Raw genomic sequence first — 27,463 nt, 5'->3', positions numbered from 1 at the left:
TTTACAACATGCAAGATTCTTTTTCCATGTCATCCTGTTTTAGTACATGTACTGGTTTATCATTGCATTTTGGTGATCTGAGATACTTTGGTTCAGTAACACACTGCTCAAATGTAATCATCTTCTGACAATATTTTTTTGCTAGACCATTGCATCTTCTGTTCACTACATAATGAAACTGAGAATTCTGAAAAGGAAAATTCAGAAACTACATTTTACTATATATACACACCAATACTTCCTCTCATATGACCCCACTGTGCTACCTTAATGGCATCTTAATGCATCTTTTCCTCCTGCGCGCTACGGAAAATATTTACTTATTTCAGAGAACTCAATTGCAACAGTTTACCTTCCAAGCCATTAAAATCTCATTTGCTACTCAAATGGCCAGCAATGGTGGCAAAATTACAGAGAATAAGGTGGACATGCCTATAGCAAAAAGCAACAAATAGTTTAGTGTATTTTTGCCACAGGACATTACACTTTTTAAATACTGTTTTCCTGCAGTTTCATCAATTTGTAAAATGGGTGAGGTTGTTTTATTTAAAATAGCTAATTTTTACTGCAGACCTAGGAGTCCTGGGATGGGGGTGAGAATTTTGCATCAGGAGTACCACAAGTACAAGATTTTAATATAACCTGCTATTTCCCCATCATGCTAAAGAACAACACAATCTGCAACTCTGGAGGTAGGGGTTATCAGGACCCCTGATCTACTGTAGATTATACTGAGATCAAAGGGTTTTTTTTTTACCCAGTTTCAATATCATGGACCTACCAAACATGAAGCCCCCCTTCTCCCACACACAATCAGCACCAAATTGGCCACAAGGGCCTAAATTGTACGACTACAAACAACAACATGAAATGACACATGCCTCACTTCAAATGTTTGGCCCTATTTGTAAGAATTGTTGACCATCACCTCTGTAGTTATTTCAGCATTTAATTCATATATTTCTCTATCATTTCCACCAATTATACATTTGTAATTGGCATCATAAATTATTGCAAACATGAAATAAAAGTTGTACATACTGTAACCTGGGAGGCATCCATGAACTGTAGGCCAAAGTAATCAGTTTCCACAAGGTCCAAATGATAGACAATCTGGTCAAACAAATCCAGCCCTTTCGCATTTTTCTGTAATTCAAAAGGAAAAACAAAATACTTTTTTAAAAGGGTTTGGCGGGGAAGGGGGAATGCACACAGACAATTCATTTTAAAAACTGCATGAGAAGTACGCTGCTTAGATGTTAAACAATTCAGCTGAAAGTGCTTTTATTTCCTCCAACGAATAAGGTATTTCTTAGGTGTTTATCATGATGGTATCTAACACCGAGAAATCGCAATACATTTACTATTTAGTTTAGTATCAAAACATTTTGCTCCCAGTTCAACTGTAAGAAGTTTTCTACAAGTAGCTACAGAAGCAAAAGGAAAATAATTTCTCTGCTAATGCCCTGCAATATGGAGCCAGCATTTTAAACCCCAGGATACCGATTTCTCTATTAAATGCCTGCTTCAGTAATCGTCTGAAGTCTGTTGGCAGCTGCCTGATGTCAACTGCAATTATGAACTGCCGTTGCACCATTCAGGCAGCAAAATAAATTTAAGACAACTTGACTAGTTAAGAGTACTACAACGAAAGATAATGGCATTTGATCGGGTCTTTAAATAATGCTGCTAATTGTTGAGCAGCATTTATGGCCTTGACACAAAACAAAACAAAAACCACAAGTTTTACTAATTTGGCACCCTTATAGGAATGTGTAGGACTGGTAAGGGTGTTGGTAAGGAAACTTGCAGTGTCACTACTCCTGTGCTGTCGCTGTATGCTTGTACACTTGTTCAAAGGGTAACTCATGAATTTAAGTCATAAGAAAACTTGCACAATTCTGAGTATGTGCTGCTGTCAAGTTCCAACACTGCAAGAAAACTAAGGTGTGGAGGGTGTGGGAATGGGTGGAAGGAAAAGCACAGAAACAAACCAATTTGAAATGCCAGCTTTGTTGCTTGGAGTTGAGAATATATTTTTTCAAATATTTGGAAAATTTCTTTTGAGGAAAATAACCCAGCACAACATGCAACTGAACTGAAGCCTTGTTTTGTTTTGTTTTTTTTAGGTAACGGGCAGCATCATGTCACAATGAGATGTAGACCAATTCCCTAGCCACAGGGCACCTGATTTTCAGATTTAAAGTGCAAATGCATTTCTGTGCCCACAACTGCACACTTACTTTGCATTCATATTACTGCATGCAATTTGTATACAGAGATGGATAGAAGTAACCTACCTACTCATGCATACAAGGAGATTACCATTTTGGGTGCACATTCAACAGTAAGCCCATTATTACTGTTACACACATTTATAAAGGCACTCATTACAATATTATCTTGGCCCACTTGACTTAATTTAGATTAAAACCACCCAAAATGTTGTGAAACAGATACATATCCAACTTTATAATTAAGACTTGAGGTAAATTCTACCATGAGGCAATACATTTAAACTATTAAACTAATTTTATCATCATTCTGTTGGTTTACTAAGCAATATGCCAAAGCTTCTCTCTTTCTCTGTGATATTGTTAAAGTTGCAGTCGGTCAGGAAAGGGGCTTAAACAAGAACTCTCTTGTTTTTTTAAGAAAAAAAAACTGTTAACAAGGCATTTTCCACAAGGGGTCCTCAGCTATGGAATTTACTCTCCCCCTTTGTGGTCTATTCAAGCCATTTTTTAACCTTCCAAATACAGTATACTGAAAAGCCCACCTTTTTCCATACATGTCAGGGAAGGAACAAGTCAGTAGTATGGATCTATGGCAGTTTCACTGTAAGACTACTGTTCAGTGACTGTGTTACTGAAGGGAGCAGCTGTACTACTTGCATGGGCAGTTTGTAAAGTGAGCAATAGGTTTTTAATTCTCTATCAAATACTGTTCTAAATGAATGTAAAGTACCCAGAGCCTAGGTTGAGTGTTAAATACGACACACAGAACTGCAAAAGTTGGGCACTGCATATAAACAGAGTTACATAATGAATACGTTTGTTTCTGTTCTCTCTTGAACAGCAGGTGTAAGAGCAAGTCAGGCTCTAAGTCTCTTACAAGAGATCCTCAGTGGGGGAGGAGGAATGGCACTTTCAACAGATCCCATTCAGCACAAGATATATGCCAGCATATGGGTAACTGCTTTATCTCTAGCTTCTTATGGCCATTATACAAGAACATCTTAAGAGTAGGAGCATGTCTACTACTGCCTCTGAATTTTTTTTTTTTTAAATCTATGTTTAGGGGTCAGAAACCTGATTTCTAGAACATGTTAGGCATTTTCATTTAGTTCTGTTTCCCAGAAAAACACTCTGATTTCAATTGGATTAGAATTCGACCTTTAAGTTTTCAATTAATCTGATCTTCCACATATAACAGAGCATTGTAACCACATCATAAAAAAAATTCTTATGAAAAAGAAAAGATACCGCGCTGTTATCTTACAATACTTAGAAATTCTCTTCTCTACGCATAAAGAAAGGAATGAAATAATTTCCACCTCCACTAGCTTTCTTGAAGAGGTCAAACAGCTCTGGTGTAGGTGGCAAGTTCTATTTAAGCCTCAACTAAGATGACTGACAAATTGAAAGCACTGCAATTTGAATTTTTCCATGTTTTCAGAAACATCCATCTGATCTCCATTAAAATAAGATGTACAGCTACTTAACAGAAACAAGAAAGTGGCATCTTAGGACATTGTTTTACTTGTTTCGGGAGAGGCACAAGATGATTTATAGAAAGACATGCTTTATTAATCACAAAATTCAACAACCTTATTGCAAACATTTGAGATGATCACCTCCTAAAATATAATGTTGCTTAGAAACAGTACACATCCACATCACTGTTTTGAAGGTGCAGTATTTAATAACATTCCAGACGAGTCAAATAAGCAAAGAATGTATTCTAAAGAAGTATTTTGTTATTGTTTTAAACGTTTAGTGAAACTAACGCTTGTGAAAGATGCCAAATCAAAAGCACACTAGAATGAAGTATTCTCTCCACCTGAACAGAGACAGCAGATACAACACAGGTAATAGGAATCCACAGTTTAAGTAAGCTTTCCATGACCATTCAATTCTTGATAGCTTGCTTATGCACAGACTGTCAGTAAGCGTGCAAATTATGAAGCAGACACCTGTGAAACAGACACTGGCCTGTTCTGTCACTACCAGCCTGGGCCAGGAGCACACACTGTTCCACTGCACACATGTTCACCACAAATATGAAGCGAGACATGTGGAAGAAGTAGCATTGTCATTTACTTAACTGTTGTAAAATGTACTATTACATACGTAACTTCTACTAGACAACAGCCTTTAAATGTTAATAAATGTTATTTCCCAATTACTTGAACCTTCAGATAACAAATTTGTGCTGGAGTTCTGGGTAGCATGGGGGGAATAAGACTTTCTTCCAGGCATTACAGCAATGGGGAAGATGGGCTAGTGCAGCTCCCCACCCTCTAACAGTAGAGGCAGTATTCTCCTTTCTCCTACCCCTTCACTGCCTGATGGAGAATCTGAAGAGGAAACAGCAGAAGGAGCTGGGGCGTCGAGTGGGTAGAAAATTTTCCTTACATATTTTTTTGTAGAAAAATGATCTTTAACAATAAATTATTTTAAAAAATTGACCACATTATCAACATTTTCTGTGATGGGAATTATTAAAATAGTTTTCAAATTCTTTATTTACCCCAAACTGCATTTTCTTATTGTAAACTGGGATTTCAGTCAATGAAAATTTTCAAAAAAAATATTCAATTTAAAATACTGCTGAAAATTTAATGGAAAATGGGCCCATTTAAGAAACTATTTAAAAATTTTCATGAAATCATTTCCCAACCAGTTTTACTAGGGTATTGCTGGGGCTCCAAACCTTCCTTAAAGTAGGTAGAACATCCTCCTCCTCCTGTTTCCCAAATGTTGAAAGAGCTGTCGAAGTTATGAGTCCCCTATCTGTCTCTTCTCCCCTTCAGGAAGATCCATCCCTCAGCGAGCTTCTCCGTCTGTCCCCCGGGGGGGAAACTCAAAGCTAGAACTTTGGTGCTACTTGTACCCTCTCCTAGCACTCCATGGTAATTAGGGGAAAAGAAAATAGATGGGGTAGGGTCATAAAAAAATATGACACAAGTGCTGATAAGATCTGGTCTACACTAGCGCTCCAAAAATGAATTTTGCAGTGTTTTGGACATGTCAAATTAACTGTGTAATAATACTATCGACATAGCAGAATGGCTAGGGAGGAAAAACTGGCAGAATATCCTATAAAAGTAAACAATTTCTGAGACCTGTTGATGGAAATAAAAAAAGATTCCATCTCCCATCTCACTTTCAAGGATGAATAGGCTGACACGGGTGATGCCTTTAGCAGAAATTGTTCGGCTTGTAAGAAGTTGATGCTTTCTCAAATATTTGACAGACAGTAGTAGTATGTACCTCTCTCAGTGTTCTTGCACCAAAGTACATTGTTGTGTATGTTTTTGAATGTGAGCATCTTATAAATATCACCCAGCACATAGATTCCTACATCTATCCATGCTCTTATCAAAATGTGTATCTGCCTTAAAAATAACCTACTGGGGGAGGAGGGTACTTGTGCTCTTTCCTGCTTCTTTCTGATGTATAAGGAAAGTTGGAAAGCTTTCTTTAAAATATTTTTCTACTTATTTTTACTTCAGAGATAAGATTATTAGGTTGTCTCTTCCCACTTTCTGCTGGAAAATTTCTTGGAGTGCTAGAGAACTGAAGTTGGAGCATTCTCAGGCCTCAACTGAAGACAAAGGCATTTCAAGGAGCTGCCTACTGTTCCATCCATCAACATGAAAGCACATCTGCAATAAGCCGGAGAGTGGAACTGGCATCAAGGATAATTTTATGTTCCACGGTCACTCTCTTTACCTTCCCCTCTCTCTGTCCCAAGATCAGCCTGGCAACCTCAGGGAACTACAACCACAGATTAAGGAAATATTTAAACAAATAAGTACTGCACACTTATCCTACTTTACTTTGTACTCTGAAAATCTTAAGCAGAGCCATTTTTAATCAGAAGTCTTCCAGAACTCACTGGATTGGATGTGACTAAGTAGAACATTGTCCTTACACTAAATGCTTTTTACTCTTTTCACTACATAAACACGCCCCCACCATCCTTATGTTTCCTAAATGCAACTGCCAACAACTGCTCCCAAGCCAAAAATAATAAGGAGCAGTGACAATTCACCTTGTTTAGACTCGAAAGGATTAAAGAATCATCCCTTTGGACAGAACAGAAGCAGCTAGACTAAAAACAAGGAACCCAAAGTGGGTTTTACAAGTTCGGGGCAAAAATTATAGCTCTCCAGCATTTTTAATAGAGAAGCACTATAGAAACACCTTTTGTGTATCCTAAGACAAGGCAATGATAGGACATCTTAACTCTAGTAAGTGGATTGTGCAAGCTTTTGGGTCTTTCAACCCCGCACCTCACCCCAGTCCCAGGTATTATGGTGGTGCCAAGAGCTTCAACCAGGATCACTGTCCTACTTTGACAGGCTCTTTACAAACACATGAAACACTATTGGTAGCCAAGCTTCTAAAAAAGCTATGTATCTGTAGACATCACTGTACATTCTAAGTACCATATCTTGGCATATATTTTAATGTCTACATTTACAAGAGAGATACAATAGCATCTTGCACACAACTAAGGGCCACTGGTCTTTTTGGTATTTGGGAAATTACAGCCCTATTTAACAAAAACAATGAGGAGTCCTTGTGGCACCTTAGAGACTAACAAATTTATTTGGGCATAAGCTTTCGTGGGCTATAACCCACTTCATCAGATGCATGGAGTGGAAAATACAGTAGGCAGGTATAAATTTATACACAGATGAACACAGCTACCCCTCTGAAACCAACCCTATTTAAGTGTACCTCTTTCCTCAGCCTCTGCAAATACCATTTTAAATACTGGAGTCAGCTGATCACAGAAGAGTCAATAAAACTCCACATTGACACCATACTTCCAAAGATAATTTCCTCTTATTTTATCACAGGAAATAGACTTTTCTATCTCATCTATTTTGGTGTTCATGAATGTTGGCAAATCTAGTCCTGCGACAAAAAGATGCCAGATAATTGAAATCTATGCCCTAACCAGATGTGTAAAGTAAAATCTGTATAATTCATTTACAGTTTGTGGGATCGTAGATTGTAATTCCTTTTTGCGGTTGAGTAACCTTTCGTAGTTCCATTTTTTTGTGACTTGAGCCTTCAGATATTCTGCTGACAGACAGCTTGCCTGCTCTTCTAATTTGTTCAAATGACTTTTCTTTCAAACGGAAGAGAGGATATTTAATCTACTGTTTAACAAGACGACGCAACTACTATTCGGCTTTTGTTAATTTTTAACAAATTAATGTGAGTTTAATAGTGGCTACGTTTTATTGTTTCTCTCTCTTGCTGACATGCCTATTTGCATCTTTCACCAACAATATTCCCTCCCCTTTGTATACCTTGCAAGATTCCCAGCCGATAGATTGTACAGACTGTTTTCACAACCAAAAATGCAAGTTAAAAAAAACTACTTAGCATTTACTTTCAGATCCTTCATTATGAATTAATCTAATCTCCACCTGTGTTTTCGGGATGTGTTGTATAAAAGTGCCACCTTAACTTTGACCTTGTCTACATCACTCATTCTCTCAACACTGCACTGTGTGTGTCAAGGTTCCTCCCCCACTCTGAACTCTAGGGTACAGATGTGGGGACCTGCATGAAAACCTCCTAAGCTTACTTTTACCAGCTTAGGTTAAAACTTCCCCAAGGTACAAATTAATTTTATCCTTTGTCCTTGGAATATCCACTGCCACCACCAAACTCTAACTGGGTTTACTGGGAAATGTAGTTTGGACACGTCTTACCCCCGAAAATCCTCCCGACCCTTGCACCCCACTTCCTGGGAAAGGTTTGGTAAAAATCCTCACCCATTTGCATAGGTGACCACAGACCCAAACCCTTGGATCTGAGAACAATGAAAAAGCATTCAGTTTTCTTACAAGAAGACTTAATAGAAATAGAAGTAGATAGAAGTAAAGGAATCACCCCTGTAAAATCAGGATGGTAGATACCTTACAGGGTAATTACATTCAAAACAGAGAATCCCTCTAGGCAAAACCTTAAGTTACAAAAAAGACACACAGACAGAAATAGTCATTCTATTCAGCACAATTCTTTTCTCAGCCATTTAAAGAAATCATAATCTAACACATACCTAGCTAGATTACTTACTAAAGTTCTAAGACTCCATTCCTGGTCTATCCCCAGCAAAAGCAGCATATAGACAGACACAGACCCTTTGTTTCTCTCCCTCCTCCCAGCTTTTGAAAGTATCTTGTCTCCTCATTGGTCATTTTGGTCAGGTGCCAGCGAGGTTACCTTTAGCTTCTTAACCCTTTACAGGTGAGAGGATTTTTCCTCTGGCCAGGAGGGATTTTAAAGGGGTTTACCCTTCCCTTTATATTTATGACAGTGTGATACGACAAAGATATGATACTTGCCTCCTAGGTTAGGAATCTGAACTTGTGTTGGGAACTACAGAATCTTATTAAGATCAGCTAAAAAGCGGAGACTATCGTGGTCCTCTGGCTTCCAGACAAATACTCGTCCTACTATTTGTTATTACGTGTCGTTAACAGAAGCAGAATGAGGAGTGTCCCTTTTACTTGATACTCTCAATGCTCTGAGATTTTCATCCAAGAGACAAGGTTGGTGAGGTAATATCTTTTATTGGACCAACTTCTGTTGGTGGAAGGTACAAGATTTCGAGCTACACAGAACTCTTCTTCGGTAGGAAAGGAAGCAGAGTGTCTGAACATTATTTTAGAATCTCCACCTTGAAGCTGATGCTTGTTGAGGAAAATTAAGTCCATTGTCACCCCTTCCCCTTCTCTTTTTGGGGATCTTTTTGTGTCCCCTTGGGGAGCTCACTCTCTCTGTTTTCCTGATTTCCAGTAGCCTTCCTTTTCTGACTTATTCAACATTTTTCCCTGCCATATTTTTGGGTAGAGGGGACCTTCCCTGACAACTGCTGAAATAATGAACGTGGTGCTAGGAGGATAGCGTAATTGGGTTGAAGATTCATTCCTAACCAAGTCTCGCACATATCTATCTGTGCAGCTTTCAGTGGGCTTTTTTGGAAATAAAAAGTCTCTTTCTATAGGAAGGGTGGATACTTTACTAGGGTATATATTGGCACTTCTAATTGGGAGGGTAACAAAGGATATTTTAGGCTTGTGGATATTTGTAAAACTTGGACAGATCATCATTTGCTCTCTGGAAGATCCTAATCTCATTCAATTAACTAATGTAGGATTCCAGACTTGACGATGCAGTTTCTGATGTTTTTAATCTTATTTGGTTTCTTAAAATCAAGCGCTCCCAGCCCACATTCAAGCACTATTAATAACAATATTTTTGCACTATGCAGAACTATGCCTTTCCTTAAAAATAGTTTTTTTTTTTTCTTTTAAAGGCCAACGATTTTGAGGGAAAGTCCTAGTATTAGAAACCCTGGAGTTGCACCCAAGATCCCATTCCATTTCTGGGAAGGATAATTACCTTGATAAATTCTGGGGAGCCATCAAGAATACAGTTCTGCCAGCACAGGACAAATGCATCCAACTCAAAAGGGGTGTTTAGAGGGCACAGATTGAGGTTGGATTGTTAGCCCACCAGGGGAAGTCCCTACAAAGACAGTGACTGCAAGTGGCAGACTGGAGAAGGAACATTGTTCACAAGAGGGTATCAAGTAATCTGCTATTTTTCTACTGCACTTGGACACTGATTTGGGATTGACAAGAGTGAGGGGAATGACAAACTGGACCTTGGGCAAGCTACAGGTAATGAAGGCAGAAAACGGGGCTGCTGATCATCACTCCCTTAAACACCCCTTTTTGTGTTAATTTGCAACAGTGCACTATTTAATTTGTGAGTTTAATAAAGTTTAGTTGTAGTTTAACTCCTAATCCCTACCTATTTCTAACTAACTTCTTCATTATATGATCAAAGAGAAAAAAAGTTCATATACTTTCAGAAATTTTAGTACTCAGCTGATGTAAATTGGGATAACTCCCTCAAAGTCAAAGGAGCTAAAGTAATTTTCAACAGGTCACTATCTCGCCAATATCTGTAGTTAAAATTGGGCTAAAACTCTAATTAGTGAATATTTTTTATCTCAGTTAAATTTGCTGAATTCTTCGTGGTTCACTGCTAAGACCAGATGTAGAAAGGATGAAATTCTCTAAATGTTAACTTCGGAAGGACTTTTTTGGTGGAATACTATGTCTCCTATTAGGCAAGAATAACAGGGCAAATCAATAACCAAAACAGACAATTTACACCGGATGCCTTAACCTGAACAGAGAGCTGATGTAGGTGCTATCCAGTAGTTAATAAAAGGCATTAAAACAATCAGCCAATGGGAAAGGGACAGAAAAAAAATTATGTACAACTAAAACCAGAGGTGCTGTTTTAAGTACAGTGGAGACGAAATGGCCACGGTACAGAAAATAGATAGTGGTGATATTCTACGAGACTGTTTTCTTCAAAGAAAAAACGACTGCTTAAAAGCCGGATAGTTTTTGAGTATGCTTTCTTCAAACTAAAATGCTCCAAACAAAAACAAAAACAAAAAAAACCCCAATGCCTCTGTAGCATTTAGCAACCTTGCATGTTCTACAAGCTCAACCAGAATGAAGAACTGTTGCATCGTACTGGAGAGTTCAGATCGCAGCACTATAAATTAGGCTTTGACAAGGACTTCAAAACTACCTGAACTTCTGCAAGACAAACCTGACAAAGGCAAAAAAGCAAAACAAAATATCCCTCATTCTGAAACGAAGACAGATCCGACTGTGGGGGAGGAAGGGGAGAGACAGAAGGGGACGACGACAATTCAGTACACATCTAGTTTTGTCAGCAAAACATTCCAAACAACACATTAAATACCAACAGGAAAAGTTTTGTGGCAATGGAGTAGAAAGGATAGAAATGGTTTCTTGTCCTGAAAGGGAAGTATACCATCACAGCCCATAATGCAGGATGCCATTGAGTGTATTGTGATTCATCAGCTCCTTTAAAATATTTAGCAGCTGGCATTACTATGAGCTTTAAGGCACACACGGTAGGCACTTCAAGCAGTAGGCTCTACTGACTCTAGTTTTTGGTGGGTTAACAAGGGAATATTCTCTGTTATCGCTGACAAAAAAGAAAGAGTGCAAATAACCTTGGCAGAAGTCTTTGAAAGGGGAAGTAGAGAATTTCCAAACTATTCCCATAGAAGCAATCCAAGAAGTGTAAGGTCAAGTATCCAAACTACCTCTAAGTCCACCTGCCTCCAGAAGAGTCCTCTCTTCCACAGGCCTGGCCCTGCTCCAGCTCTGATATTCTAGCCCCACTGCTGCTTCTCCTTCCCAGCCCTGCTGTAGGCCAGCCTCTTATCCTAACTTTATTATGCTATATGGGTTTCTTCTCCATTCTCTGGCAGTCCCTGGCTCTTCGTGACCACTCCTAGTGCCTGGACCTTCCCTCTGAAGCTTCCAGCTTGTGTCTCACACACAACAGTCCCACATCTCCTAATTGCAGTTCCTTTTAATCCTGGTCACTCTGGCACACTGCCCTCTATGGCCTAGAGAGAGATCTAGGTCCTGGCCCCTCCCAGGGTGACCTGTGGCCCAATTTTTTCCCAATAATCTGGTTCATTAAAATATGTAAAGCAGTGGTTTTCAATCTTTTTGTAATGGTGACCCCTTTCATGCAGCAACCCTCTGAGTGTGACTGCCCTTATAAATTAAAAACGGTGGGGGTAATTTAATCTAATGGGGGCTCACGGCTGTCAGCCCCACAGAGTTGAAAGCTTGCGACCCCCATGTAGCCACCTTGCGATCCCCTGAGGGGTCACGAGCCCCAGTTTGAAAACTCCTGATGTAAAGGACTGCAATATGATTAAACTAAATCAGTTTTGGCTTGTACAACCCTCATTCCTCATGTTTCAAAGCCAAGGGTTAAGCCTCGAAAAATAAAGGTTTTCTTTTCAATAGACCACGTCCCCAACCATGTGGTTAACTGTAATCTACCTTAGGCTCTGAAGATATTGTGTCATTTTCTCAGCAGTTGGCCAGTATCTCAAATTTTCTGTGCTGGCATTCAGCCAGCTTACAAATAAAAGGTCTTCAAATGGCCATTAAGCCTCCAATTCTGTCACAACAGTAACAAAGGGGCTTTTTAAGAGCCTGCTGTTTCGTGTAAATAGTGTTTAAATTTGAAGGAGAACACAGAAGCAGCAACATTCCTGAACACATACTGAAAATGCAACTGATGATGCACGTCAACATGTCTGAGTGAGAAAGGGATCAATTATTTTAGCTTCTTTGAGAAGTTGTTTTTTTCTTTAAAGTTTTTACCAAAAACTAGAAAAAAGTAAAACCAGCAAATTTTTAGTTAAAATACTGAAAATAAGTTTTCCTCGAAAAGACCAAAATTACTTCTATAATATTTCACCCGATTTAACCCAATTTTAACAAAAGTAATACTTCCTACCACTGCCCTCCTCCCCCGCTCCCAAAAGGTATGTATGGAACAACTGATAGGAAACTACTATTTACTGTGCAAAAGAGGCTACTGTAAAAAGTTGAGAGTTACAAATTAGGGAGAGGAACTACTCTCAGGAAGTACACCCTCAAATAACGGACCCCCAAAATAAACTTCTTGGATCCTACCCTTTGTATTGTACATTTCCTCATTGTAATCTAGGCAAAGGCAAAATGAGAATCAGTGTGCTGTAGCTTAAATACACACGTGCTACCAGCACCCTTCTTCAAGAGTGCCAGTGCTTAGATGATGTGGTCTTTGTGACTGGAGGGGTGGGGAATGGAAGAATCCCATCAGGAATCACCAGCTGAGATTCAGGAAAGGGAATGAAGGAAGATGCTGGGCAAAATAAGCTTTGCTGTATGCTGCATATCAAAGCTTCACAGCTGCATACCCCAGTAGTGCTCAGAAGTTCTTCCATCACCAGGATGGGGAAATGAGGTTCACCTCCTTCTGAAAAGCAACCACAGGACCGAGCCCCTGGAACAAAGGAGCCAAACCTCTCTTTAACCTATCATGGCCTAGGAATGAATGACTAAATCCTGGGAGCTTGAGGACATAGGAGAAACTGGGAAGAAAGAGCTCCGAACTGGACAGCTACAAGCTAAGGCTCTATACAGAAACATGGCACCCCTCAGACAGGCCTCAGGATAAGTAGCTACACTGGGCTTCACATCAGGACACTACCTTTGACCCTGCTGGGGTGGCTTTGAGGGAAGGCAGTCTTTTACATCAGCCATTAACTAGTAGTAGTGAACATCAGCCATCAGTACATCAGCCACTTTTACATCAGCCATTAACTACTACTACTAGTAGTAGCAGTAGTAACCATCAGCCATTAACATCGAGCCATGGGCTAGAATTTGTGAATTTTCAAAACTTGGGAATAAAACAAAGAATAAAAAGCTGAGGATAGGAAAACAAAATGCCGTTTCCAAACTCCATCATACAATTGTTAGAAATATGGGTAATGAATTATCTTTGAATTATTCATAAAGTATGATGATCTCAGAGCAATTACAACAACTTGCTGAGATGAATCAAATTACTGGAATGTAAACATAACAGCGAAACATTGTATAGAGTGCATAAAAAAGCAACAGAGGAAGGAGAACTGATTCACCCAGAAAGAAAAAACCACCACATACTATGTCACTAGTTAGAAAAAGGTGATACTGATATTAACACCACAAACAAACCATGGACCAAAAAAGGAAAGAAAAGGAAGACAGAAAAGAATCAGTCAAGCATAGTTTGCAATCTGCTCTGCTATGGAGTGACCATCTTATCAAGAAAAGTTATTGTTTCTACCATCTGTTCAGTTTGCCTAAAGCAATACAGCTCAGCGTTCCCAAGTGACTCTGACCAGCCATACGCATACACACACACGAACAGGTGAACATGAGCTTTACAAAATGCTTAGTGATTTGGTGCTGCACAATTTTACGACTCAAGAAAATTAGAGGGCACTGAAAAGGAATGCAATACTAGATTAAATACCCATAACTTTATCTAAATCACATGAAGGGCAAACAAATACTTTAGCAAGGGCTGCTCTATGAATAAAACACTCTTACTAGTAACACCACTATTAATATTAGTATGGGTGCTTCAACATTTTGGACTGTTCTGAAGTCCTGAGTTTCTGTTTACTGCCTCCACCACTTACACATGGCAGTAGCAGCCTGTACCTCTTTGCAAATAGAGATAAGCAGGAACACGTCTGAACAATTCTAAGTCTGTAACTAGAGACTAACTGTAGACTACAAATAGCAAACAAATGAAAGAGCAGTGTGGACCCATTATATGTGAGAATTCTACTGGTCACTTTAGAAACTGATGAGGTGACCTCACCTTATTCCCACACTTGAAGAATTTTACTCTAGTTCCTTATGAAGTGTTCTTGCTCCAAAACGTCAGCTCCCCGGCTGAAATACTTGGAATATTACATGCATGTTGCAATCTCCAGCACACAGCTGCAGAACCACAACATAACTGGGAACTAACTGACACAGGAAACAATCCAAGCAGGGACTTATTACCCCAAATTAGCACAGATAAAGATGTAATTTACTGTTCTCTGACTAGTGTCCATTCATTAAAAATAGAATTTGATAAAGTAAGGCTAAACACAGGATGGGTTACTGGTGAAGAAGCAGTTACCTGTAATTTTATCTTCTGCCAAGAGGAAAAGAAAACAAAAATTTTACTTTTCTCTGGTGTGGGTGTGTGCACACCTGCTGCTCCATCAGTCCAGGTACTGATGGAATGTTTCAAGTACTAGAAACTTTCACGAGCAAAGGGAAAGGAAATCTAAATGTTGACTTTTCTCAAGTGTATTTGAGAAGTAACATTCAACAACAACATAAACAAATTGTGCTCAAATGGAAAGACCAGGATAAAATATCAAAGCTCCTGCTTGAAGAGAAGCCCTGAGAGAGAGTTCAAAAAGAATCTCTACCTTCCCACATAGAGGTACAACACTAGGGTTCCATAAGGCCTGTATGCCTTCATGCATGTCAGCAGTAGGGTTGCCAGGCATCCTGTTTCCGACCAGCCGTTAAAAGGTCGGTCAGTGGTGCAGCGGGAGCCCGGGGCGAAGGCAGGCTCCCTGCCTACCCTAGCTCCGGGCAGCTCCCAGAAGTGGCCCCCAGGTCCTTGTGGCCCCTAGATGTGTGGGTGGCCAGGGAGGCTCAGCACGCTGCCCCCGCCCCGAGGGCCGTCTCCACAGCTCCCATTGGATGAGAACCACGACCAATTGGAGCTGCTGGGGCAGCGCCTGTGGGCGCTGGGGCAGCGCACAGAGCCTCCTTGGCCGCCCATGTGTTTAGCGGCTACAGGGACCTGGCACCCGCTTCCCGGGACCCCACACCCTGAACCCTCTCCCACACCCCAACCCCCTGAACCAGCCTGCAGTCCCCTTCCACACCCAAACTCCCTCCCAGAGCCTGTACCCTTCCTGCACCCTTCCAACTCCCCAACCCCCTCCTGCCCCCCAAGCACCTCACCCCAGAAGCCCACACCCCCAGCTGCAGCCCGCACCCCGTCCTACACTCCGGACCCCTTGGCCCCAGCCCGGAGCCCTATCCCACACCCTGCAACCCTCATCCCTGGCCCCACCACAGGGCCTGCACCCCCAGCTGGAGCCCTCACCTCCCTCCTGCACCCCAACCCCCTGCCCCAGCCCAGTGAAAGTGAGTGAGGGTGGGGAGAGCGAGCAACGGAGGGAGGGGGAATGGAGTGAGCGGGAGTGGGGCCTTGTAGAAGGGGCGGGACCTCAGGGAAGGGGCAGGGAAGGGGTGTTCAGTTTTGTGCAATTAGAAAGTTGGCAACCCTAGTGAGCAGGGGAACCTTGCAAACTGCACAATGGACTTGCTTACACAAGCTAAGGTGTCAACTGAAACCATTATACTATAGTTACACAGTAGAACCTCAGAGTTATGAGCACCTTGGGAATGGAGGTTATTCATAACTCTGAAATGTTCGTAACTCTGAACAAAACATTATAGTGTTCTTTCAAAAGTTCACAGCTGAACATTGACTTAATACAACTTTGAAACTTTCCTATGCAGAAGAAAAATGCTGCTTTCCCTTTTTTCAGTAGTTTACATTTAACATAGTACTGTGCTTTTTTTCATCTCTGCTGTTGCATGATTGTGTATTTCCCATTCCAAATGAGGTGTGTAAAGGTTGACTAGTCAGTTTGTAACTCTGAGGTTCTACTGTACAGGTATGAATTCAATTCTCCTATGGACACTTCTATTCTGATATATGAGTGGGTTTTTTTTTCAGTTTAGCTTATGTCATTTTGGAATGCATTTAAGCTAAACCAAAAAAAGAATAAGCAAAATAAGAGTGTACACATGGGGAATTGCACTGGAATAAACTACAGTGGTGTAACTATACCATGATAACTGCTAAAACTTTCTTGTTTAAACAAACTCTAAACCCATTAAAGGAATCTTTTGGTCTATCTTTGTATATATGAATAAGGTCAAATTACCCCTCCCTTTCCATCATGACAGATTAGAAAGTATCTGTGCTCAAGTAACTTAATTTATCTAAAAAAGAAAAGGAGTACTTGTGGCACCTTAGAGACTAAGGTGCCAGCAGTACTCCTTTTCTTTTTGCGAATACAGACTAACACGGCTGTTACTCTGAAACCTATTAATTTATCTAGTACAGCCTGCTCAGAGGACCACCTCTCCATTCCAGGATGGCACCTCACAGTGACCAAAACTGTGGCTTGTATACCCCTCTTAATGTGAAAAGGCCAGAAATGCAAAATATAGATTTTTAAAAAGTATATATTGAAACATATATAGCATTTTATCGCTAAAAGCACTACAAGTATTACCTAACATGCACATGCCTATGCTAGCATTGGTAAACAACACGAGTAGCTCTTACAAAACCATTTTCATCTTTTTTTTTTAAACCAAATGTAATTGCTATCCCCACACTCATGTATAGAACAAGATCTTTTAAGCTGCTGAGCACCTTAAACTAAGGAACACCTTCTCAAGATGAGAGCATCAAAAAGAAAGGACAAACAGATACGTGAGGAAGTTTAGGAACCAGTGAGCATGTGCTGAGTTTATAGCATTACCTGTACATAGAATCTCAAATATGCACTAATGCCTAGGTGAGTATGGCAGATTCTAGCTCCAAAAATCCATCTTACAAGGCAGACAATTCTAACAGGGAAAGAAGAGGCCTACTGATTTATTCTCCGCTAGCCAACAAACTTAAACCAGAGTGTCAGGTCCTGGCTGTTTAGACATGAAAAACACAATCTGAAGTAGTAAAATAAGCTGTACATACATTCCTTTGATGGAACCTTTGTGAGCATGGAGAGCTGATCTTTCCAGAACATCAACAGCAGCAGCCAGCACAACTACCGTCCTGCCTGCTTTACATGACATCCTGCGAACTGGGTGTAGTCTTTTCTCCTTGTGTACAAAGACAGATCCCTTCCAGCCAAAGCTTTCCCTTTCAGATTGTACCCTGCGTCAATTTGCAAGGAAAACCTAGATCAATAGGTCCTGAAAGGTCCACACCTCCACCAGAGAAACCCACTGTAAATTACTACATTTTATGAATCAGCAGATACACCAGAAAACCAAGAATAATGTACCACACAACATATTTTATTTACTTACTTTTCTGAAAAGTAGGGAGACATCAGTATTTTTATGCAGACTCTACAGTTCGCAGATTAACACACTGCTTATTAGCTAAGTGCGGATAAGGAAAGTTTACTCCTTATCTAACAATTTTTTAACTATAATGATGATGATTACCATACTAAAAACCATGTGACTAATATGAAGGTCTGTAGACATATTTAAGAGCATTGAAGGAGGAGACAATACAGGAAATTCTGAGGGAAGCCCTCTCACTCAGATGAAATTATTGATCAATAAGGAGAAATCAATGAAAGGTCTAGGTATACTAAAAGAATTAAATAAAAAAAGTCATGTTTCTGCCTTTTAACTTCCTCACTATTCATTAAAGAATGACATAGGAAGCAAGGCAGACTTGGTGTCAAATTCAAGAAATAATTAAGGTCTATCTATGTCAAACTTACATATTGATTTGAAGAAGACGCTGCCATCCTACAGCATTGAAACTAACCCTTATGATACTCCTGAAAGCGCTAGTGATGCATCTTATGAAAACAGGTGAGGGACTCAGGAGTGGTAAAAAGAATCTTTTGCAAAATGAAACAAAGGACTCTTATGGCCTCTGCTACATATTTACATATATGTTAAAATATTTAAGAATTTATATACTGACACATGGAGCCTACTGAGTTACAGTCAAGATGGGTTTCTGAAACACAGATCATTCCAAATAACAGAATTCTTTTTTCATTTCTGTGACAGACTGAACATAAGGAAAATGTGGAGAATGTAAATTATTTGAACAAGGCCTTTGACAGTACTGCACATAGCTGAAAGTGTGCAGAAATATTTTGATCAGAATCTTTAAGGAGATATTTTAGAAGAAAAATAAAAACAGAAAGGGGATACTACAGAACAAAACAGATGGCAGACTGTTCCCCCATAAGGTAAATTAGATGAACACCAGTTGATATTTTTGATCATCTTGCTCCAATGCAACGAGTTATAGAAATTAAACTGTTAATTTAAAATTTTGATTGCATAGCTTGCATCTACTCCTTTAAATGGATTCTCTATCAAATATCACAGACTGTGGAATTTTCTTTTATTCACATTGTCACAGGTCCAATCCAAGATTACTGAACAGATTAGAGACAAAATGTGTCTTTGTCCATTTGGAAACACTTTGTGGAAAACTGACTTCACTATTTTTCCCCTGTATTTTTCCCAGTTTCTCCCATTGTTTGAGGAGTCATCACACAGCAACAAGGGAGAAATGTTTCTAAAGCTACAGTAAATTAGCATGCGGCTAAAGAAAAAATGTATAACCTGAAACAATTTTTAACTATTTTTAAACTGGCAAGATTTCAAGCTGATGATGTCTGTTCAAATAGAGCATTACTGGTGTTGACACTATCAACTCCAGGGAGTTCATCTTGACATAGGAAGGGTCCTGAGGAAGATAGCAAAGACCAGTTCTCAGGTAAATCTAGTGCCTCTTGATTGGCCCAGGAGGCTATGCACAGTGGAGCTACTGGATCATGGCATGGACTGGCAACTCACTCTTCTAGTCAAGCTAGGCTTGTTGTACCAGGGACTGATGGACAGAAAATCACTCTTTTCTCTCTGTACAATTATATGAAAGTATGCTACATGCATTGAAAAAGTCCATCTCCAAAACAATTAACAAGATGAGGCTCTTTTGGAGCCTGGTATTGTATTCATTAAGAAGGCTACAGTCCCCTAATAATGGCATTTTTAACACTCCCCCCCCCTCCCCACAATGGACTGGATACAAGCTGCATCATCACTGAGAGTCAAAGGCTGCAACCCCATAGGGATTAAAAGCAACAAAGAACTCTGCCTATAACTGCCAAATCAAAACCCACTAAGGGACAATTTTTCCTGTACTAATTTCAGTTATCATAATGAAAGTGAACACAAAAGCACAGACAGTTCCCTAAAATCCCTAGTATTTCAACTAAATATTGAACTAAATGTAAAACAACAGTCCTAATGCAACAATGAAGTGCTTTCAAACGTGCTCGGAAAAGTGATGAAGCATGGCATTATAGAATCAGCTGTTTATGGTCTTTCAATTTCAAAATATGTTAGAAATAAAGAGAGGTGTCTACCTGCCCATCAGACTCGATCTGAGATCTGAGACTGAAGTTGGATTGTTTTCTTTATGGGCATCATTGCCAGAAATAAAGGTTCTGCAGATGAATTCAGTCCTCAGTTACACTTATGGAACTCCACTGTCTTTTCAGCTGCATGATTAAGAGTTTAATTTCCACAGCCCAGGTGTAACATACTGAGGGAGCGGATATGGAGGGGTGTTAAAGCAAATGCCCGAATAAAGATGTGAATAAACTCACCCATGGCCCGGACTCTTCCAACTCATCAACATGACTAAGTGCTGAGTTTACTATATACAATATCTGACCAAGTCACTAATGAGCAATGTTTATGCCATACTTATAAGAGACTAGGAATACTACAAATTCCTTCTCCCCCACCCGCATTAGTTTATAAATAATATAGTATATATGCTGAAATCTAAGTGTCATATGTAAAACTTGACTGCCTTATTTATAAAGAACGAACTAGTTGGTAAACACCTAATATGTAATGAACAGAAAAGATAATAGCACACCATACTTTCAGAATAAACTGCAAATGGTTTGTATTGTTACTATTAGCTGTTGCTAATAGCAACAGATGAATCATAGCTGCACACACTCAGAATTCACACAGTATCTTTTTACAGTGCCTTGACAACAAGTTATTTAAATAAATATTCTCAGATTGGATAAATAATTTACTTTTAGCTGATGTACTCAAATAATCTTACCTATGCAAATATTTGACACCATGTGTGAAACAGAGACAAAAATACTCATCTGTTGTCCAGAGAAGGTAATTCATAGGGCTGTCGATTAATTGCAGTGAACTCACGCAATTAACTCAAAAAAGTAATTGCAATTAAAGCAATTAATCACCATTTTAATCGCACTGTTAAACAATAGAATACCAATTGAAATTTATTTAATATTTTAGGACGTTTTTCTACTTTTTCAAATATATTGATTTCAATTGCAACACAGAATACAACGTGTACAATGCTCACTTTATCATTTTTACAATGCAAATATTTGCAATAAAATAATAATATAAATAAAACAAATAGTATTTTTCAATTCACCTCAGACAAGTACTGTAGTGCAAACTCTATCTTGAAAGCTCAACTTACAAATGTAGAATTTTTTTTGTTTGTTACATAACTGCACTCAAAAACAAAGCAGTGTAAAGCTTCAGAGCCTACAAGTAATAGAATAATAGAATATCAGGGTTGGAAGGGACTTCAGGAATTCATCTAGTCCAACCCCTTGCTCAAAGCAGGACCAATCTCCAATTTTTGCCCCAGAACCCTAAATGGCCCCCTCAAGGATTGAACTCACAACCCTGGGTTTAGCAGGCCAACGCTCAAACCACTGAGCTATCTCTCCCCCCTTAAATTCACTCAGTCCTACTTCTTGTTCAGCCAATCGCTCAGACAAAAGGTTTTTTTTACATTTATGGGAGATAATGCTGCCCGCTTCTTAATGACAGTGTCACCTGAAAGTGAAAACAGGCGTCACATGGCACTTTTGTAGCTGGCATTGCAAGGTATTTACATGCCAGATATGCTAAACATTTATATGCCCCTTAATGCTTTGGCCACCATTCCAGAGGACATGTTTCCATGCTGATGATGCTCGTTAAGAAATAATAAAATAATAAATTTGTGATTGAACTCCCTGGGGCAGAATTGTATGTTTCCTGCTCTGTTTTACTGGCATTCTGCCATATATTTCATGTTACAGCTGTCTCAGATGATGACCCAGCACATGTTGTTCATTTTAAGAACACTTTCACGGCAGATCTGACAAACTCAACGATGGCATCAATGTGAGATTTCTCAAGATAGCTACAGCACTCCACCCAAGGTTTAAGAATCTGAATTACCTTCCAAAATCTGAGAAGGACCAGGTGTAGAGCATGCTTTCAGAAGTCTTAAAAGAGCAATACTCCAATGTGGAAACTACAGAACCCGAACCAACAAAAAAGAAAATCAACCTTCTGCTGGTCGCATCTGACTCAGATGAACATGAACATGCGTCGGTCCTCATTGCTTTGGATCGTTATCGAGCAGGATCTATCAGCATGGATGCATGTCCTCTGGAATGGTGGTTGAAGCATGAAGGGACATATGAATCTTTAAAGCATCTGGCACGTAAATATCTTGCAATGCCGACTACAACAGTGCCACATGAACACCCGGGCTCACTTTCAGGTGACACTGTAAATAAGAAGTGTGCAGCATCATCTCCTGCAAATGTAAACAAACTTGTCTGTCTGAGCGATTGGATGAACAAGGAGCGGGACTCAGTGGACATGTAGGTTCTAAAGTTTTACATTGTTTTATTTTTGAATGCAGTTTTTTTGGTACATAATTCTACTTTTATAAGTTCAATTTTCATGATAAAGAGATTGCACTACGGTACTTGTAATGGGGGGAAGTGAAAAATACTATTTCTTTTGTTTTTTACAAATATTTGTAATAAAACTAAATACAAAGTAAGCACTGTACACTTTGTATTCTGTGTTGTAACTGAAATCAGTGTATTTGCAAATGTAGAAAACATCCAAAAATATTTAAATAAATGGTATTATTAACAGTGTCATTAATCGCAATTAATTTTTTTAATCGCTTGACAGCCCAAGTAATTTATGAAGCATGTCAGGCAGAGTGGAGAGCCTGATCTAACGTAATATGGGAAGAGCAGGGACCATATTGTTAATCCAGAGGTCACAGAATCAAAAAATTATTGACAAACCTTGACAAATTAAGAGAATTTGTTTGAAATCAACAAGAGGAAATTAAATCAAGACAATCGCAAAGTACCACACTCAAAGAAAAAAAACCAAATGTACAACTACAAAATGGGGAATAACTGGCTAGACAATAGTACTGCTGAAAATGATTTGGGGTTATAGTGGATCACTAATTCAACATGAGTCAATAACGTGATGCAGTTGCCAAAAAAAAAAAGGTAATAAGAACCTAAGAATGGCCATAGTGAGTCAGACCAATGGCCCATCTACCCAAGCATTCTGTATTCTCACTGTGGTCAGTGCCAGATGCTTCAGAGAGAATGAATAAAACAAGGCAATTTATCAAGTGATCCATCCCCAGTCATCCAGTCCCAGCTTCTGGCGGTCAAAGGTTTAGGTACATTCAGAGCATGAGCTTGCGCCCCTGACCATCTTGGCTAATAGTCATTGATGGACCTATCCTTCATGAATTTATATCATTCTGTTTTTAACCCAGTTATACCTTTGGCCTTCACAATCGGGATGTATTAACAGTAGTGTCATATGTAAGACACTGAAGGTAACTGTTCTGCTGTACTTCGCATGGGTGAGGCCTCAGGTGGGGTACTGGGTTCAGTTTAGGTACTACACTTTAAGAAAGATGCAGACAAACTGAAGAGAGTCCAGAGGAGAAGAACAAAAACAACAGCTTTATAAATCCTGACCTATGAAGAAAGGTTAAAAAAACTGGGCATGTTTAGTCCTGAAAAAAGACTGGGGGGGGGGGGGGAAACCTGTAAACAGTGTTTAAATATGTTACATGTTGTCATAAAGAGGATGATGATCAATTGCTCTCAATGTTCACTGAGGTAGGACAAGAAATAATGGGCTTAATCTGCAGCAAGGGAGATTTAGGTTAGATATTAATTAAAACTCTCAAAAATTATAAGGGTAGTTAAGTTCTGGAGTAGCTTCCAAGAGAGAGGTCTTGGGATCCCCATTAATGGAGATTTTTAAGAACATTTTGGACAAACACCTGTGAGGGATAGTCTAGGTTTACTTGGTCCTGCTTCAGAGCTGGTGGCTGGACTTGATGACCTCTTGTGGTCCCTTACAGCCCTATACTTCTAGAATTCTAGTTTAAAAGTAAAAACATGTATCCACTCCCCCGCCCCCAACTGCCAACTCCTCAAACTCATCCTAGAATCTGAGTGAAGTTGGATTTTTTCCTCCTTGTGCACGACTATCCTTACTAAAAGGTTTTTCAAGGTAAATTAGAACGCAGATTTAATTCTTATTTTTGCTCTCAAGGACACCTGTGTAACCTGAATTGCCATCACTGGTTTTGCACAGATGTAACTGATTGGAACTTAATAAACAATACTGTTTATTCAAAAGAAGGAATACAATCCAGCTTATTCCCATTTAGCTGTGTTGGCTTTGTAGAGCTAGCTGGAGTTAACAAAACAAAAGAACAAAAAACTTCTAGTCACCAAAGTCAGCAGATATACCTTTGAAGACAAAAAGAAACAGATCTATCCAATAAGAAGTCTCAATTGTTTACAAAGTTTCTTTTCAGAGCAGAACGCTGTCCTTAGTTTTGCTAGTCAGTAAAGACAGATAGATTCTTCTCCCACACATTCCCCATTCTACATTTCTCTTAGCACCACGTCATTTTCTAGACCTTCCCACTTATCCCGCCACAATACATAGGAGATCTAAACTTTCTAATCTGTCTAAACATTTAAAACCCTGATAATCTCCCACTTAACTACTGCAACCTTCTCCTCTCGTGTCCCTATTACCAACAGTGATCCCCTCCATCAAAAAAGTGGTTGCTAAAATGATCTTCCTCACCTGTCATTCTAGTTATCCTTCCTAATTTGTTGCATCAAGTTTAAATTTTATGTCCACGCCTTCAAGGCCCAATATAACTGCAGATCAGCTCAGGCCTTGTTAATTACTGTGGCAACATCCATAGCTCTACCTGTGATACTTGTCTTACTGCCCCAGTTCTTCTGATTCTTTCACCACAATTGTCTCTGTACCCTTTTCCATGCTACCCTCTATACATGAAATATCCTCCTAATTCTGGGGCGACAAGCCCCTAGCAATTCTAATTTAAAACCAACCTAGAGCCTTGCTTCTTTCAAAGGCCCACAAGGAACAAATCAATAATTATTATAATAAATACAGTGATTCCCTCCTTTCAGTTTCCAAAAACATACTGTCTATTATTTCTGTACTATTTTAGGTTGTATCCATCTTGCGCTGTAAGTTCCTCACAGCAAGACCTACGCTCTAGTGTGTGAGATATGACACCAAGCACTTTTGGCCCTTGTCTGATGACACTGGAAGGAGGGCTATAATTTCAATTCTTCCTAAATATCTACCTTGCTCATTTTACTTTTTTTTTGTAGAACCTGTATTTATGGCTCTGAGTTCCATCCCAAACTAAACAATTAGAAGTTAATTTCATCTACGCGAAAGGCACAACATACCTTATTATTGACTTAAGTCCCCTCTGGATATTAAAGGGAGGTGCATGGGATTGGCAAAATGAGACTACAAAATGTAATTTTAGACAATACTTTCTGCAGTAACAAAAGACTTTTCTATTTGTTTTGATTGGATTCAGAAAAATATGTGAATTGTCGTAAACTTGTTTCCATGGAGACTTGACTGCTTGCATAATGCTTGCTTTATTTGCCAACAGTAGGCGAGACTTCAGTGCTGCTAAGAATTTTGGTGCTTCAGTGCATTTTTCATTTAACCCTGTAGGAGCCAGTTATTCAGTTTTGGGCATTCTGGTAGGTAAGGTTAAATCATGCAAACTTAATAATAAAATAAGTCCAGGGGCGGGTTAAACTGATTTTATAACCTTAGTGATATTTGGATTTAGTAAAATGGAATGTTAATGCTTAACACATGAAAAGATTACTAGCAAAATGCTGAAGTTAGAAACTAAACAGCTTATAACAATTGCATACTAAGTGTCTAGGATGATTCCAATTACTCACTTCTTTGTGAATAAAAGTGAAATCTTCTCTTTCTATATTATAGGCAGAGATTTGAATTAATTTTTTGAAAACCTGTATAGTTTATAATTTGTTTATAATGGTTGGAAGGAACATTACAAACAGTACAATGCAGTATATCCATTCCTCTTTTAGACATTCAGTTTGCCTGTTCACACTTGTCTTGACAGAAAAATAACATGTTCTCAGTTTGCTGCCAGATACCAGGGCAAATCTACCTAAGATTGTCACGGTGTCCCCCCCCTCCATACATATATGTCTGAAACAGTTTGCCAACTAATTTAGTTGCAATTGTAACTGTGGAAGGACTGGGAATTGGAGCAGCTTTTCTGAAAACAGTCACCTAGTCAATATGAATGCTAGCTACCATGTCACATACATCACTAACATTCTGCTGATACTGTTCATACAGTATACTGGCTCACTACCTTTTTAATTTTCCTGGCTGAAGTGTTCACTTGGGAAAGACCAAGATGACACCAAAAGAAAGCAAACAACAAAATTATGTTGTTAACAATTGGGTGTTTCTTTTTTTTTTTCCACTTTCTTAAAATGGAGAACTTTATAATCACCACCTTAATGTGGAGAATGGCTCCTCCCTTCCTTCCAACTTTCGTTGGGCCATCATGCTGTTATTGAGTATGTTTGCTGAGAGCTATATTTTTCATGACTTTTGCCCAAAAGTCTAGTAGTCTGAAAGGTGATAAAACTCCTTTCTAAAACAGCAGATGAATCATCAGGAAGCAACACTTAAAACAATGCAGGGGAAGCTTTCTTGGTGACAAAACACAAATCTGAACACAAGATCTAAAATGGTGAGCTTCGTCAACCAACAGATTGCCTTTGTTGACTACTGATTATGGAGGATCGACTTACCCAGATTGCTTGAAGAGGCAGCTGAAGGAAAGGAGATGTTTACTGTCAAAATCTTACATGCATCCCTGTTGGGAAAGATTCTTTGCCTCTTCTAAGGTCGAATGGGAAAACTGAATAGCACTTCACATATGGTATAAAGAGGCACATGACATGTTAACTTCCTACATCTTTTTACAGAGGACCACTAATCTCTTCTAGTTAGGAAGGTAAGAAAATAGATACTCAAAAGCAATTGCTGGCATTGAACTATATGCTTGTGTTAGCAAATATCAGTATAATAATTGCTGGTTCTCTCTATAATTTGGATTAAAATCTCTAACCCAGAGCAACAGGGTTGGGTTTTTTGGGGGGTGAGGTGGGAGGGATTTTATTTTTTGTTTTGCACCTTTGGATTCAACTGTCATACTTGTATCACTAGAGATCTTTTGTTAATTTCCTTTAGAATTCTATGCTGATTTTTAATCCTGTTGAGGTACTTCCCAGAAGTTCTAATTAGAATGAGGGCCCCATTGTGCAAAGTGTTATATAAGCACAAGACAGGTTCCTTGCCCTAATTTATGATGAGATATGACAAGTGAGTGAAACAATAAGAGAAACTGGAGGGTAATTGCAAGAAGAATGTGACTTCATTGGCTAGATACAGTCTGTGCACAAGTTAATGGTTCCAAATCACAAGCTCTATTATTAATAAATAAAGATTCTTCACAATGGAGTTCTGCCAGTATTTAAGAATTTTGAAACTATGCTTTGTAATTAACCAATGTATACTGAAAAATATTACAAACAGATTCATGCTCAGACAAGATAAGTAGACAATATTAGTGTATTTCTTCAGACTGTACAAAAATGTGATTACATGATAATTTTATTATAGACTGAT

At 39.1% G+C, this 27,463-nt stretch overlaps 1 protein-coding gene across 4 annotated transcripts in view; it reads right to left on the bottom strand.

The window, feature by feature from the left end:
• The window catches only part of EPB41L4B (erythrocyte membrane protein band 4.1 like 4B), a 249,164-nt gene that overhangs the window by 164,081 nt on the left and 57,620 nt on the right, over nt 1–27,463 (bottom strand). For all 4 annotated transcript variants that reach the window (XM_074945196.1, XM_074945197.1, XM_074945199.1 and 1 more), the window contains exon 2: nt 1,042–1,146. In XM_074945196.1, coding sequence (XP_074801297.1) covers nt 1,042–1,146 — 105 coding nt within the window. The remainder of the gene's footprint in view (nt 1–1,041; nt 1,147–27,463) is intronic.

Source organism: Natator depressus, chromosome 2 (genome assembly GCF_965152275.1).
Source record: "Natator depressus isolate rNatDep1 chromosome 2, rNatDep2.hap1, whole genome shotgun sequence".
In the NCBI taxonomy this organism is placed as follows: Eukaryota; Metazoa; Chordata; order Testudines; family Cheloniidae; genus Natator; species Natator depressus.
Note: the sequence above shows the minus strand (reverse complement) of the source record. Positions and strands in the feature narration are given on the sequence as shown.